General features: G+C 51.5%; 1 protein-coding gene across 5 annotated transcripts in view; it reads right to left on the reverse strand.

Annotated features, from left to right (window-relative positions):
- Window positions 1–16,514, reverse strand: part of FSTL4 (follistatin like 4) — a 739,698-nt gene that overhangs the window by 117,210 nt on the left and 605,974 nt on the right. For all 5 annotated transcript variants that reach the window (XM_069592040.1, XM_069592042.1, XM_069592041.1 and 2 more), the window contains one exon: window positions 14,691–14,814. In XM_069592040.1, coding sequence (XP_069448141.1) covers window positions 14,691–14,814 — 124 coding nt within the window. The remainder of the gene's footprint in view (window positions 1–14,690; window positions 14,815–16,514) is intronic.

The following is a 16,514-nucleotide window of genomic DNA, read 5'->3' on the forward strand; positions in this document are numbered from 1 at the left end:
GATTATACGGCTTCCGAAGCAAGCTCTGTGACACATGCCGGGCCCTGAAGCTGCTCTGCACCAGCAGGCTGGGGCGTCTGCACCAAGTGTTGGGCTGTGGATCAGCCCCCACAGCAGACATCCCATCATGGGAGGGCTTCCTCATGTGGGCCCAAACCACTGCCTCAGCCAGCAACTTGAGGACAGGGCGACACAGCCAGGCCTGCTGCAGTCACCGCTGTGTCCCCAGGGCCCAGCCAGCCACCTGTTGAGCATGAGTGGAAGCCAGCGAGCAAGTATTCACCTGTTGTTCCGCTTGGCGGTGTTTCCCTAAACTTGTGTTTACCTAACAGGATTAAGAGCCAATGCTCATTGGGCACCTAGCCCGTGCCACGGTACCGTTCCTAACCTGATGGCTTTGCGACTTCAAAGACCACGGCTGCCACACGAAAAGCTTCCTCCAGTAAACTGGGCCGCACTACTGAGCCACCTAACACCTGCCAGGCATGTCTCAGTTCCCTCTGCAAAGACCACAGGGACAGCTGCTGGTCAGGCCACTCATCCTGGAAGCACCAGAGTATCCCCGTTCAAGGATTAGAAATGGGAACTGGGGTCAGGAAGCCATCCCTGTACCCTCAGGGAGACGCCTTGGCTGTGCTGTTGTAAGGACCACATGCTGTCCTGTGATGAAGGCTATCTCCCACTCCCTGGACATCTTGGCAGAGCCTGCAGGGCCTCAGCCTTCTGAGTGGCTGTTCTCTAAAGGAGCAGGTTTAGTGCAGACAGTCTAGTCCAACACAGGCCTTTCAAAGTCAAGCTGCCCAGAGTCTGGGCCTGTGACAATTCCGTCTACCCAGCTGCCCAGCTGGGACTGCCCACAGAGGAGCTATGGCCTGCAGTCTGGTGGCCACGGATCATGGGCTTGGGCTGAGTGTGCCCTTCCCTCTAAGCAAGATCAATAGCCTCTCCTGACCTCAAAGGGAGAGAATCACACAAGTGTGGAGGCTCAGGTGGGGCCCACATGAACAGACAACCCACATGAACAGAATCCCTCCTCCTGTGTCCATTTAACCCCAGGTTTGCCCACCTCTCCAATACCACAGCTGCCCGGAGACACTAATCAACAGCCCATCTAACTGCTTAGAGTTTACCCTCCTCCTTCTCCACCTTCCCTTCACAAGAGCTGCTTTCAGACTCTAACCAGGTAGTGGTGGGAGGCAGGGAGGCGGCTGGAATCTGGGCATGAATTGTTCCAAAGTTAACAATCAGCCTCTGACTGATGGAGGCCTGACTCTGGGGGACCGAGAGCCCTGCTCAGCCCATGCTTTCATTGTTAATTTAGAGAATTCAAGGAAAACATTCCAAGTGGAAGCGCACTGGCATGCCTCTTCAATTAGAGGCAGCTACTGACTGCCTCTCCATACGGTGGAAGCTGCTGCTCCCTTAAAAGCTCCACCGGCAGCGCTTAGAAAGCCTCCCACCACCTGCCTTCCTATCTGGGACAGGGTGTGTGGGTCCCTGGCTGGAAGAAAGGGAAGGGGTAGCAAGCTGCTCTGTGATGGTGGGGCTGGGGAGGGTGGCCCCAGGGAAAACCCACACGACTTCTGTGTGGGGCACAGCCTGAGAATCCGCGGACACGTGTCTCAGGTGAGATAGGCCAGGTTGCCTCTGAGGCTCCCTGCAGCTGTAGCCCCTGCTGCTCACTGTCTACACCACCCCCGACCTGCTTGCTTCACAGCCACAGCCCTCCACCCTCCCACCTGTGAACCTTCCACATGTCCCGTTTCTTCCCAAGCCTGAAGCCCTGAGTTGCATCAGAAAGTGTTTCATTGACTGCCCACCAGTCCACAGGATGGTAATTCTGCACATGACCCAACCCTCGGGTCACCAGGGTCGCCAGTGGGGGCAGGGCTGCAACCCTGCAGGTGTGGTCAGGACAAAGCAGGACCCCCAGTTCTGCCCTCAGCTCCCACCTGCCCCAGGACCACTGTCTCCACAGAGAGAGAGACAGCCTGAGTGCCATTGAGTCCACCTGTCCACCCAGCACGCCCAGGTGTCAGGGCTGGCTGGGCCATGGGGAACCTTAAGAGCACTGTCGATGCTCCTATTTGACCACTAGTCCTTTTTGGCAAAACTCCCAACCCACTGTTGATCTGTCTGAGCCAGCCATGGGTGGCTTCCACTGACCCTTAGACCCCCCCACTGTGCCCTGAGCGCTGGGTGCTGGTGGCCCCACACATGGGCCAATGCAGCTGTTGCCTGGACAGTGCTCAGCCTGCCACGCTCTCTTCAACTGTCACCCCACACCCAGGCATCAGCAGGGGAACCCCAGGGGGTGAGGGTGGTCCTGAATGGCAGTGCTGTTCCCAGCCATCCTGCTGATAAGCAGCAGCACCTTTCTAACCACTGCTGCAGAGAGATGGGATTTGAGGCCTGGGACCAATAGGGCTACCAAATGAGATACCAAGGGAATATTTCATGCACAGATGGGCTCAATAAAGGACAGAAATGGTATGGACCTAACAGAAGCAGAAGATATTAAGGAGAGGTGGCAAAAATACATAGAAAAACTATACAAAAAAGATCTTCACGACCTAGATAATCATGATGGTGTGATCACTCACCTAGAGCCAGACATCCTGGAATGCAAAGTCAAGTGGGCCTTAGGAAAGCATCACTACGAACAAAGTAGTGATGCTAGTGGAGGTGATGGTATTCCAGATGAGCGATTTCAAATCCTGAAAGATGATGCTGTGAAAGTGCTGCACTCAATATGCCAGCAAATTTGGAAAACTCAGCAGTGGCCACAGGACTGGAAAAGGTCAGTTTTCATTCCAAGCCCAAAGACAGACAATGCCAAAGAATGCTCAAACTACCGCACAATTGCACTCATCTCACACGCTAGTAAAGTAATGCTCAAAATTCTCCAAGCCAGACTTCAGCAATACGTGAACCGTGAACTTCCAGATGTTCAAGCTGGTTTTAGAAAAGGCAGAGGAACCAGAGATCAAATTGCCAACATCCGCTGGATCATGGAAAAAGCAAGAGAGTTCCAGAAAAACATCTATTTCTGCTTTATTGACTATGCCAAAGCCTTTGACTGTGTAGATCACAATAAACTGTGGAAAATTCTGAAAGAGATGGGAATACCAGACCACCTGACCTGCCTCTTGAGAAACCTGTATGCAGGTCAGGAAGCAACAGTTAGACCTGGACATGGAACAAAAGACTGGTTCCAAATAGGAAAAGGAGTATGTCAAGGCTGTATATTGTCACCCTGCTTATTTAACTTGTATGCAGAGTACATCATGAGAAATGCTGGGCTGGAGGAAACACAAGCTGGAATCAAGACTGCCGGGAGAAATATCAATGACCTCAGATATGCAGATGACACCACCCTTATGGCAGCAAGTGAAGAGGAACTAAAGAGCCTCTTGATGAAAGTGAAAGAGGAGAGTGCAAAAGTTGGTTTAAACCTCAACATTCAGAAAACAAAGATCATGGCATCTGGTCCCATCACTTCACGGCAAATAGATGGGGAAACAGTGGAAACAGTAGCTGACTTTATTTATTTGGGCTCCAAAATCACTGCAGATAGTGATTGCAGCCATGAAATTAAAAGATGCTTACTCCTTTGGAGGAAAGTTATGACCAACCTAGAGAGCATATCCAAAAGCAGAGATGTTACTTTGTCAACAAAGGTCCATCTAGTCAAGGCTATGGTTTTCCAGTGGTCATGTATGGATGTGAGAGTTGGACTATAAAGAAGGCTGAGTGCAGAAGAATTGATGCCTTTGAACTGCGGTGTTGGAGAAGACTCTTGAGAGTCCCTTGGACTGCAAGGAGATCCAACCTGACCATCCTAAAAGAGATCAGTCCTAGGTGTTCATTGGAAGGACTGATGTTGAAGCTGAAACTCCAGTACTTTGGCCACCTGATGTGAAGAGCTGACTCATTGGAAAAGACCCTGATGCTGAGAAAGATTGAGGGCAGGAGGAGAAGGAGACGACCGAGGATGAGATGGTTGGATGGCATCACTGACTCAATGGACATGAGTTTGGGTAAACTCCAGGAGTTGGTGATGGACAGGGAGGCCTGGCGTGCTGCGGTTCATGGGGTCACAAAGAGTCGGACACGACTGAGCAACTGAACTGAACTAATAGGGCTGGACATGCCCGAGAAGAGGAGGCACTTGATGTGCTTTCACTTGTGGGAGCTGAGAAGGGAATCACTGCGTAATGGATTTGGGTCTGGAAGGAAAGCATCTCTCCACGGCGTCCTGGGAGCATGGGGATACCTGTTCTGAGTGACAGGCCTACTCCCTAGGGGGGCCCCACCCTCTCCTGTGGGGCTGAAGCCCACTGGCCCTAAGGGGCTCTTTCCGTGGTGCCATGGGACCTGGTAAAGCGTCTGAAAGCACCTGCGACCCACAGACCTCGGGATCTGGAAAGAGCCCACGGCTGCCCTGCTCTGCACTAGCATGTGGTGAAAGGCCCTCAGAGAGGATGCGGCCTCACAGATCCTTCCTTCTGTCCCATCCCGGAGTCACAGATCGTGGGGAACTTTCTGGATGTTGGACTCTGGGGGAAAAACTGGAGACTCTAAAAGGTTTTGTCTAGGGTAGGGCATGTAGCTGGTGACTCAGTGTTCAGGTGTGACCCATGCACACCTGCCTTTGTGTTGGTGTCTGTGTTAGCAGCTGTGGGCCCCTGGCAGGCCCCCAGCCTCCTGGCCTCAGTTTTCCTTATTCTCAGAACATGGGGCTGGGAGGAAGCCCTGCCAGGGATGGACGCAGCATCTGGCACACGCCTCTGAAGCCCTGTCAGTGCCTCATCAGGGGGGCTGTATCTGCAGAGGCTTGAGAGTGTTCAGGAAGATGAGTGAACCAAAGAAGGCACTCAGGGGGCCACCAGCCCACCTCACTGCCCCTCCTACTACCTGTGGAGGGCCGAGTCTTTGGGCCCCATTTCCACTCCCACTTGGATTCGATTTGCAATCCTGACAAGTGTACAAACAGTTATTGTGCCTGAAACACCTGAAGACAAATGCCGGAGCCATCTGGAGCAGAACAGCTCCCCAGGGCTCAGCCTGCAGCTGCCTGGGAGTGGGGGGGTCTCGCACAGCCTCCCTCTACCTCCCCTGGGCAGACCACACTGTGGAGGGTCCCAGAGTGGGGGACTGGGAATGCTGGCTGAAGCCTGAAATGGAAAGCCACTGCCAAGCAGCCCATACGTGGAGAGTAACAGGAGGCCAACTGATCAGCAGTCCTCAGCTCCCCGCCCCCCGAGTGTCCACAGGCAGGAGGAGTATCGGGAGATACTGGAAGGTCTGCACAGAGGAGACTGGTCTGCCTGGACCTCTGCTGAGGCTGCTCGCAGTCCAACAAACTGCTTATGCATGTTGCTTGTCCCAGTCCCTGCCTGGATCCCTGGGTCCAAGCAGAGTCCAGAAGTAGAGGCAAAGGCCAGCCTCCAGAACCCCACCAGATTCTGTGTGAGCTGAAACAGGAACTTGAGGCTTGGAGCACGTGGCTGGGAACAGCTCGCCTCCCACCAGAATGGGAATATATTCTCCATCAGTGGGGATGCCTCCCAAGTCCCCACTTTGCTGCAAAGGGCATTTTAATTCCAACCCACTCCTTGGCCTGGGGCCTCCTTACAGTGTCCAGGCTGGCCTCCGGGAGGCTTCTGGTAAGGACTGTCAGATGCTGCAAATATAAGCGGATCTAAAGACAGATTTGCAGGCTTCCCTGGTGGCTCAGTCAGTGAAGAAGCTGCTGCAGTGCAGGAGCCCCACGTTCAGTCCCTGGGTCAGGAAGATCCCCTGGAGAAGGAAACGGCAGACGACTCCAGTGTCCTTGCCTGGAAAATCCTCTGGACAGAGGAGACTGGGCGGCTTCAGCCCATGGGGTCACAAAGAGTCGGACATGACTGAGCAGCAATACTACTACTACTGGTGGCTCAGCTGGTAAGGAACCTGCTGCAGTGCAGGAGACCTGGGTTCTATCCCTGGGTCGGGAAGATCCTCCAGAGAAGGGGATGGCTACCCACTCTGGTATTCTGGCCTGGAGAATCCATGGACAGAGGAGCCTGGCAGGCTACAGTCCATGGGGTCAAAAGGAGTCCAACAGGACTGAACGATGCACGCACGCACACACACACGCACACACACATGCACACACACACATGCACGCACGCACGCACGCACGCACGCACACACACAGTAGGTTTGCACTCCCCCACAGAAGGCCAGCTTTCAGGGAAATACCAGTCCCACCAGGAAAGGGGTGAATAAAGTAGAGCAGGGGTGAGGGCTGTCTTGGCAGAGGGCACCTCTCTGTCAACCCAGTGATATAGATAACACAACAGACCTGAAGAGCAATAGTGGGCAGCTGACCCCGCTCAGTGCCACAGGTGGGCAGTAGGGTTACCTCCACCACCAGGAACCCCCCTGACTTGCATTCTCCCCGAAAACCACTACAACCACCTTGAACCATCTCTCTTCACTACTGTTTAGAAAACTCCATCATGGTCTTTCATCCTCCCCACAAGTGTTTCTCAAGCACCTGCCATATACCGTCTCCGCCACATGGAAAGCTCTGGGTTTATCTCGCTCCTGCTCCTTCGTCCTCCAGCGGGAACACGATGCCTCAGAAACAACGACCTTGCCCGCTCTCCGAGGCAGCCCCTACTTTGCCCTCTTTGCCTCCTGGCTTTGTTATTGCCTCGCCTGTTCTGCTGCTACCTGCGTTCACGTACTCTTGGTCATGTGGCCTCTGCCCATGCTTTAGTCACTCACCACCGTCCCCAGCCCTCGGGCTGGAGAGTGGCTGGAGAGTAACATTCATGATAAAATGAGGACCGGTGAGCCAGCAGGTATGGCTGATGCAGAGGACACCTGGATGGGTCACGGCCGGTGGTCTAGAATCTCCAACTCGCCCCTAGTGTGCCACCGGAGTGCCTGTTTCAGGCAGCAGCAGCAGCTTGGGTGTCCCCCACCCTTCCCTTCTCTGCCTGTCCAGGTCCCGTCTGTGCCCAGGGCCTGGCTCTCCAGCCACCACCTTGCCAGGGACAATCCTGGGGCTGGGAAGTGAGTGCCCCCCTGCTCCTGCCTCAAGGGTGGCCCCCATGCTGCCCACCCAGGTGGTCGCTGTGCCCATGTGAGCAGAGCCCTAGCACCTCCACTCCCCAGCATCTCATTCCTGTGCGGACCGTAAGCTGGGCAAGCAGAGTGGTGGTGGAGGTGGGGGTCTTATGGGGCACTGTCATAGAGCCTGAATTAAGGTGGCTGGAGAGGAAGGAAAGACCACGAGGCAGAGGATAGGGATTTATGCTCCAAGTACCTTCCTGGGCACGTACAGCCCTGGGAGAGCTCTCAGACACATACCTGGTGGGTCTCTCCATGCCTCAGAGCACTGCGGGTCTCAGGAGCCACAGAGACCACCCCAAGGCCACACCCACACTGAGACTCAGGTGCTGCTGGTGGGATGAGGAGGCAGTGAGCTGGGGGAGAGGGGCACCCTGCCTTGCTTTCTGGGCTCTTGCCTGGAGTCTGGGAGGCAGTCTCAGCATCTGAGGGGTCCGTTGCAGAGCTGGGCTCTGGGCAGCTCAGCCATTCACATCTCAAACCTTCCCAGCACCCCAATCCCAGGGAGCAAGTTTGGAAATCAATAATGTGAACTTAGTGCTTAATTGCACATTTAGGGCCTTTGGAGTCCTCACAAAAGCTTTGCAAAAATACAAGATTTACAAGGACGGTGAGGTGTTATCCTGGTAAAGAGCTGACATTTAACTTGTTCTCATTTTATATCTTTGTAATGAAATGCTTTGTTTCATCTGCAGCCATTTCTATGTATTTACTAACATTCAGAGAGCTGTCTGTTCTGTACAAAATGTAAGCCTCTCTACGGCTTGTACATCAGGCTTCCTGGGTGATATGTGAGCATAAGACCCGAGTCTGGCTGCAGTCCTGCTGGGAGTCCTTACCCCGGAACAGGGACAAACAAAGTATCCAGCCACCCTGCCCCTGCTTCTCCCCTGAAGAGGACATTTTTTTCATTTTGTTTTTTTTTAAATCACCAAAGCATCGCATTTTAATGAGTTTTCTTTGCAATTTGTACATAATAGATTTTCAATAACAACCTATAATTAGTTCATTTTCTACTGTTCAATTGCTCTGCACTAAGGCCATTGACAGCTTCCAGCTGGGATCTTTAAAAATGGAAAATGCTTGAAATCTCAGCTCCTGACAATGTTAGCAAGTGCTGGGCTCTACGATGCAGCTGTTAGCAGCAAATCACTGGAGATGGGAAAGAAGTGGTCTCAATTTGAAACTTCCAAGACCCTCTGCTTGCCAAGTGTATTTATTTCTTCATATGCTTCATCCCTCTCACTGAGCAAAGATGTACCAAGGGCTTTCTGGACATCAGATCCCACGCTAGGCATGAGTCCATGGTGAGCAAAACAGCCTCCAGCCTCATGGAGCTTATGGACTATTACGGGCCAGATGACAATGACAGAACACAGTGACAGGGGCTGGGAACACACAGAAATCTTTATCATCACCATCATCACCTCCATCATTGACCTACTTGGCTAATGACCACTTGCTGCTGCTGGTGCTAAGTTGCTTCAGTTGTGTCCGACTCTGTGTGACCCCATAGATGGCAGCCCGCCAGGCTCCCCCATCCCTGGGATTCTCCAGGCAAGAACACTGGAGTGGGTTGCCATTTCCTTCTAGCATTTACCATACACAGGGTATCATTCTAAACACCTTACACGAATTATCTCACTTAGTGTTGAGTAACCCTACGTGGGATTTGATGCTTTTGAACTGTGGTGCTGGGGAAGATTCTTGAGAGTCCCTTGGACAGCAAGGAGATCAAACCAGTCAATCCTAAAGGAAACCAGTCCTGAATATTCGTTGGAAGGACTGATGCTGAAGCTCCAATATTTTGGCCACCTGATGTGAAAAGCCGACTCATTGGAAAAGACTCTGATGCTGGGATAGATTGAGGGCAGGAGGAGAAGGGGGCAACAGAGGATGAGATGGTCAGATAGCATCACTCAGTGGACATGAATTTGAGAAACTCTAGGAGATAGTGGAGGACAGAGGAGCCTGGCATGCTATAGTGCCTGGGGTTGCAAAGAGCTGGACATGGCTTAGTGACTGGACAACAACCTTATGTGGTGGTTATTATACCCAATTTACACGTAAGGAAATTGAAGCTCAGCCTAACCTCTGGTAAAGACCTGTCCAAGGAAAAATGGGCGGCAGAGAATGAGGTGGTTAGGTATCGTCCCCAACTCAGTGGACATGAATCTGAGCAAACTCTGGGAGACAGTGGAGGACAGAGAACCCTGGCATGCTGCAGTCCATGCGGTCGCAAAGAGTCACAGCTTACTGACTGAACAACAACAATCGTGTTTATATGACTTGAGTGGTAAGAGCTCATTACTAACTAAAGCGCTATTAATAAGCAAAAAAGCACCCAGATGGGCTGGCCCGTTGACTTTGGCTTCAGGGGCGTATAGCAAACTCACACCGAAGCCTTCTTGGAGGCCCTCTCCCTGCTGGAGGCGAGGAGAAAGTCCTTGGCAGGGAGTACTGAGACTGACAGCTCTTTTTGATACCAGTTTCCAGTGGCAGCTCAGTTTAGCTCTTTTATGCCCTTGAGCAAATGAGGGGCCGCCAGGGAATCAGTGTTTTTGCCACTTGATTTGCAAGTCCTGCATGAGGCAACCAGTTCCTCCCTTTGGGATTCAGGGAGTCACCCCACTAATGGTCGTAGACTCTGCCAACACTGACACAGGTAACTGCACACAGGTAACTCTTGCTTTCCAAACTCAAAAGCCAAATAGATTCAGATAAAATTTTTGATGGACTCTATGCCATCTATAAGGAGATCAAACCAGTCCATCCTAAAGGAAACCAGTCCTGAATATTCATTGGAAGGACTGATGCTGAAGCTGAAACTCCAATATTTTGACTGCCTGAAGAAAGCTGAGCGCTGAAGAATTGATGCCTTTGAACTGTGGTGTTGGAGAAGACTCCTGAGAGTCCCTTGGACTGTAGGGATATCCAACCAGTCCATTCTAAAGGAAATCAGCCCTGGGTGTTCTTTGGAAGGAATGATGCTAAAGTTGAAACTCCAGTACTTTGGCCACCTCATGCGAAGAGTTGACTCATTGGAAAAGACTCTGATGCTGGGAGGGATTGGGGGCAGGAGAAGGGGACGACAGAGGATGAGATGGCTGGATGGCATCACCGACTTGATGGACATGAGTGTGAGTGAACTCCAGGAGTTGGTGATGGACAGGGAGGTCTGGCGTGCTGCGATTCATGGGGTGGCAAAGAGTTGGACACGACTGAGCGACTGAACTAACTGAACTGATGCCATATGAAATTTTCCTATTCAATATCCCAAATGGAGGAAAGGAATGGAGGAGTATAAAGTGGGATTTTACTGGCTGAACTTCCTGTCTGAACTCGCCCTACATGGATAAGGGGCTGGATAGATTTGGAGGAGGGATAGTTGCTGTTGTTTTACTATCATGGGGTGGTGGTGAGGGCTATGATAACGGGTCTGGCAAGGCATCTGCCCTGTGCGGGCATTATTTGTTCCAGAGGATAACCACGTGCCAGATGAACCCACAGTACCCTTTCATAATGCAGCAACAATGGCAGAAAAAACAGCTGCAAGTTTGCCCAGTAACCACCTCCTCTGGTTTACAGAGTTGCCCTGGATACAGAAGTACCACAATAATCAGATTAAATCACTGTTTTTCTTTCTGCTGGCCTGGCACGGAGGGCATCTGACTCCCACATGTTGGTCCCCCTGACTCAGGTCCTCCTCCTGGACACTGTGCATCCGTGACCCTTGGACGGTAATGCGGGAAGACCTTGATCCTGCATGGTGAGCCTGTCCTTTACATGCAGCACATTGCTCTCATAGGATTAATTAAAAGGACAAGTATCTTCCTAAAAAAGCAGAAGGAACTTGTAATGAATTTAAAGTGAGAGAAAAATTCTCATTTAAACAACATGTTTTTTTCCCACAATCCCAACCCAAGCATTCAGAAAAGTGCAAAAACATGCATTATTGAAAAGATTTTTAAGCAAGCAACTTTTTAATTCATTGAGATGAACAGACAGGCGGGCACGCATCTCACTCACCAGTAACCCCTGGGGCCTGGGTCTCTGCCTCACATCAGGGGTGGGAGGTTCTGTGGCTTGTTGGGGGTTGGCGGGGGGGATGGGAGCAGAAGGAGGAGTGAGGAGGAAGGCTTGGGGGACATGCTGAGAGGACACTGGACCGTTAGTTCCAAGATCAGTCTATGATTTGGAAAACCAAAAGCAACCTGAGGAGAATGTTTAGGTGACAAATAGAGGCAGAGAGGGAGGCCAGCCTCACAGTTCACTGCCATCACTGTACAGAGATAAGCGATGGGCAGTTTTTGTGACTTTCATGGCTAAGGGACCTGTCCTCTGCCCTTCTCAGGTGGGTGGGGGTCATCTGTTCTGCAGAGCCAGGAGGAAGGTGCAGCCCCACCACGAACCACTCAACTGAGCATGGCAGCCACCAGCCCTGAGATTGCTGGCATTGCCCTCAGCCAGCTTCAGACAGTGGCAAACACCAGCGTATCCTGGGCTATGTCAGCTGCATGAGAAAATATGACTTAGGAGACTGCACACTGCTCCCCCCCCAAAAAAAAAGCACCTTTGTAAATATTAATACAACTCACTTCACCAGGGAAAAACCCTCCAAATCCTATCCTTTAATAAAGTGGTGGAATCTGTGCCAGTCACGCTACATACCCTGCCCTGCCTGGAACCCAAGGATTCTGGCAAAACAGAGACTAGAAAATGGAACTGTAAAGTCTCAACCTTTGCCAGCCAGTCAGCTTCAGCTTTGAAAATCAAGTCCAAAATGTTGTTGCTGAAATGTCTGAGATACTACTTTTTGCGTTTTAGTGAGATGTCTTTAATGCCCATTGATTTCTGGGTAATCAGTTGTACCTGTGTGTCTCATTTCAATTTCCTATTTAATATCCACTGGACCATAAATCCATTCCCAGAGCGAGGGGAACTTAGAGTTCCTGTGACTTTGAAAGACCACCGATCCCGACTGACGCTGAGTTTCCAAGTGCTCCGAGTGACTGTGTGTTGGGCCTTGAGAGCAGGGTTAACTCATTTTGTGGCTTCCTTAATGGCTGTGAGTTTACGTTCTATTGCATGTCTATTGTTTGGGTTGGGCTGTGATGAATGGTTTGGCTGCCCAGTTCAAAACAAGTCCAAGGCGACAGCAGAATCTAATTTGTTTTAAAAATGATGATTATAAGGCTTTTCAAATAATAATCCAGGAACAAGGGAAACGGACAGAACATTGCTCTACATGGGACTTATGACCAGAAGTGAAGTGAGGAGGTCCCTCCTTTTCCACGGGCAGCTCCTGCTCTTAACAACCTTCACTAGGGAGGCCAGGGCGGCCTCTCTTTCATCAGGGGCAACAGGGATGCTGCCATTTCCTTGAAAGGAGAGCCAATAGCCCCGCTTGGTCACAGACCAGTTCCCAGGAAGGAAGTGGGCTCACAGATCAGAGGCTTCTGTGACAACTGGTACCAGGATGGTACCCAAAGAGTGTCATTTTTTGCCTAATGATGCCATTGTGGGACACTCGTGTGTGGCTCTGGTGTATCCCCAAATCCTTGAAGTCCAGCCTTGGCCCCCAGCTCTGAAAACGCAGTGATCTTTTTCTTTACAGCTCCTTCTATAGATGGGAGAAGGGGGGTGCTGAGTGCGCAAAGCATGCTGGGAATGTCTCAGAACTGACCCCGGAAAGCGTGCTGCTGTTTCTCTGATGAGGAGGGAAGCTCCACCTGCTCACCCTGTCGTTGGCCTGACATCTACTCCTTTCTTGTTCACTTCCCGTGGGATTAGCATCACCAAGGGGGCTCTGGTTGAAGAAGGTGGATGCAGAGGAGATTCCAGGAGGTGGTGAGGACAGGTGGGGAGGGAGGGTCTTGTCCAGCGTGTGCAGGTCAGTGCCTCACAATGGGCTCTCCAGAGGGAAAAAGAGCCCCCTGCCCCTTGTGCAGCATTGGTATTGTATATGTAGACTTCTGTGTTGTAAACAGTCCTACTAGGGCTGATTTAAATCTTCCATCTATGTAACTGTTTGCCTTTGCAAAAGTCCTGAAAATATAACAATCATTGCACGAGCTAGGTCTCCAGAGTTGCCAATACTGCCACACATTCTAAAATTTAGAGATTCATTTCATGGAATAAGCTCCTCAATCCACAAAGCAAACACCTCCCAGGCAGATTGAATCTACCAGCCATTCACACCTTATTATGAACCACCACTCGTAGAGTTTAAACTGTGGGCACGAGGGAGGAGGCTGCGGAGCAACACAGTCATCATGTATCAAGCAGAGCCTGGGAACTGGGGGTTGGATTTTGGTCCTTGGTAACTGGGACGCCGTGGACTGGAAAGGCGCAGCCTGCAATAAGCTCATGGACACTTCCCACAGGGAAGAATCACACTCGTTTCTCTCCTTTCAGGTCACATGAGTACCTCTTCTACCTGCCACAAGAGCCCTTCTTGTCAACAAGTCATGAGGATGCCCCCTCAGGCCTGGTGAATGAAGTAACAACAGCCCACAGAGATGCTGATATGAAGCAGGAACAGCTTCCTAGAAAACATACCTCCAGGTAGAGAATGGGACCCAGGATGCCTGGACCTGTGGCTCAGAGTACTCAGGGACCCTGGGGGTCTCACCCCTGCTTCCTCAATTGCAGGGCCCACAGGAGCTGCGAGCTTGCAGGTCATGTTCAAAGGTGCTTCATACAGGGTACTCACGTTACCTGCTTTAAACAGAGCCTGCTCCACATGCTGTCTGACAAAAAGGAGCTTCACTTCTTTGGGGCCAAGAATGTCCCCTCTTGTCTCGAGTTAGGGTCCCACACTGCTTCCCATCTCTTAGTGAACTTGGCTGGAGCTTCTTGCATCTCACATCTCTTGGAAGCCCTGTCCCAGCTCTAGCTATGGTTGACATGAGGTCATCTCTTGGAAGAGCACCTCAGGGAGAAGACCTGGGTCCCTCAGACTCTGTGCCTGCTCACCATATGCACCAGTGACCCTGCAGAGGGTCCATTCTGAGCGCCTCTTCCATCTTCAGGCAGAACAGCCCCATTTCTCTTCTTTCCCAGGGACTCTACCACCTCTCCTCAACCTGGACCCTCGTTCTTCATTATCCTGCATTGTGATTCCTCCTTTGTCTACCTGGCCAAGCCTCCAGCACCCTCCTGCAGGATTTGCCCCCAGGCAGGGTTCTCTGGTGGGGCTGGGCCACCTCCTTGGGAGAACCCTAACATCTGCTCTGTCCAAGTGCAGTCACAGGACCCCCTAGCCATGTGAGGCAGTGCCTTCTGAATCATGCTTAAACACAGTCCTGGGTTCCTCAAATGATATCAATAGCGAGAAGAACCTTCATCCAAAAGGAACAGAGCAAGTATCCCATCCCCCACTTCTGCCCTCCCCTTACTCTTTCCTTAAATCTCAGGCTTGTTGCAAAACAAACTCAACTACTCTCACCTATAATAGAAGCCAACCTTGGAAAACAACCAAAGACAGACTCCAGACCCTGACACCACTTTGGTGAGGAAACGTCTTTTTGCTGACTGTGAGCCCCGACGGGGGCCTGACTTACGGAAGGCTGTGTAGAACTCATGAAGGGTCAGGAGGCCGTCTTTGTTGTAGTCATCAAATCGGAGGAGGTCACCCGGTGAGCAACCCAGGAAGTCCTCCTCCAGGTCCTGCTCCTTCAGCATGTGCTGTGGGTGAGAAAGGGAGAAGGCTAGAGTCAGGAGTGAGTTCAGAGCTGTGGGCACTATCAGGCCAAGTGGGGCTGCAGTCACTGTTTGGGCAGATGTGTCTGTGTGTGTGCCTATGGACACCAGCGACAGCTCCGTAGATCTTGGGGAGCATCCAAATCTCTTTGGTGAACTTCTTCTTGTATAGATGAAAAACTGAGGCTCAGAGAGGAAAGGGACTTTCTCAAGGTCACACAGAGACTGGGCCTGAGTCAGTAGCTTTCAGGTCTGTCTTTTCCCTGCCAGGGCAAACAGACCCCAGATGATCTGAAGTGAGAAGGATCCATGTGGCCATCTGGTCTACCCCTTTGTGTTATAGATTGGGAAACAGGGAAGAGACAGGGGCCTGATCAAATAAGCCCAATTAACAGTGGCCATACTCAGTGGCTCCCAACTGTGTAGAGCTGGAAGGTCACTGCTCCATCAGTGTACCCCTCCCCACCCCCTCCAACCCCCACCAATCTCAGGTCAGCACATCCTAGCCACAGTACTACTCCTGGGGAGAGGACGCTGCTGTTCTATTGACCTAGGCCTGAGCCCCTGCTCTGCTGCCTTGTCCTGCCAGGAATACAAACCACTACCCTTGGGATTCTATTGAGGGGACCATGGGTGGGCCCTTGTGAACTCCTCTCTGGATGTGATCTGGGCTGCAGGGTGGGGGCCTCCCTAGTAGGACCATTTGTGTGTGGGTCTGAAACTAGAGTCTTGCAAAGAAAATACTCAGAAGGAAATCTCAGAAGAAAGAAAATGGTTTTATTTTGGGGGGAAGAGGGGAACAGAGGTATTTTCTCTTTATTTAACAGTCTCAGCTGGGCCTGGTATATTAAAGGCAATTTAATGTGATAATGTTAAAAAAATGACCCTTCACCCAGCAAATAAGAGTGTTCGATAAAAGGGAGATCAACCATAACGCCCAAAATCAATCTTGCAAAGATGGAAATTTCCCTTTGTCTATTTCTGTGCTGGAAATTGATTAACTTTTCATAGGATCTACAAGTTTTCCCCAACGCCTCTGATTCAGTGTCAAGGAAAGGCCCACTTTAGCTGGGCCCTGCTTGGCAGATTTATGAAATGGACTTTAAACACATTAAATTTTAAAGAGGAAATCATAGTCCAATTACCACACTTGTTAATGGCTGCAGGTGCCTCAGGGCATGTCTCTGCCAGGTTAGAGCCATGCGCCCAGGAAATGTTCTGTTTACCTGGCAGCTACCTGGATCCACGTGGGCCTGGGGCACCGAGATCCCACAGTTGCCTCTGTCTGGGGCAAGACAGAGATGCCTGCCCTCTGGGCTCCCCACACAGCCTGCACTGTGGGGAATCGAACTGCTAGGTGGCTCTTCTCTCAGGTAACCGTGACCAGCAGGACCTGGGCTCTCCCCAAAGCAGCGTGGGTCATTGGTGGGCCTCTGGTCCTGGCCCATGGGGTCTTAACCATAGCTGGGGGCTGAGGGTTGAGGAAGTAGTGACATGAAGGCTGGTGTGTGTCTGGGAGGCTTCCCGGAGTGTGGGCCACGGATGGACTTGCCTGTGATGCCAGGTATGAGTGAGCAGAGCAGGGTCTGCAAGTGCCTTAGGATCTGTGGTTCCCCACCCACTCCCTGGAAGCCAGCTCTGAACTGGCTGGACTTGAGAAGGGGGCCCTGCATGGGGAAGTGCCT

This window comes from Ovis canadensis, chromosome 5 (assembly GCF_042477335.2).
Source record: "Ovis canadensis isolate MfBH-ARS-UI-01 breed Bighorn chromosome 5, ARS-UI_OviCan_v2, whole genome shotgun sequence".
Classification (NCBI taxonomy): Eukaryota; Metazoa; Chordata; class Mammalia; order Artiodactyla; family Bovidae; genus Ovis; species Ovis canadensis.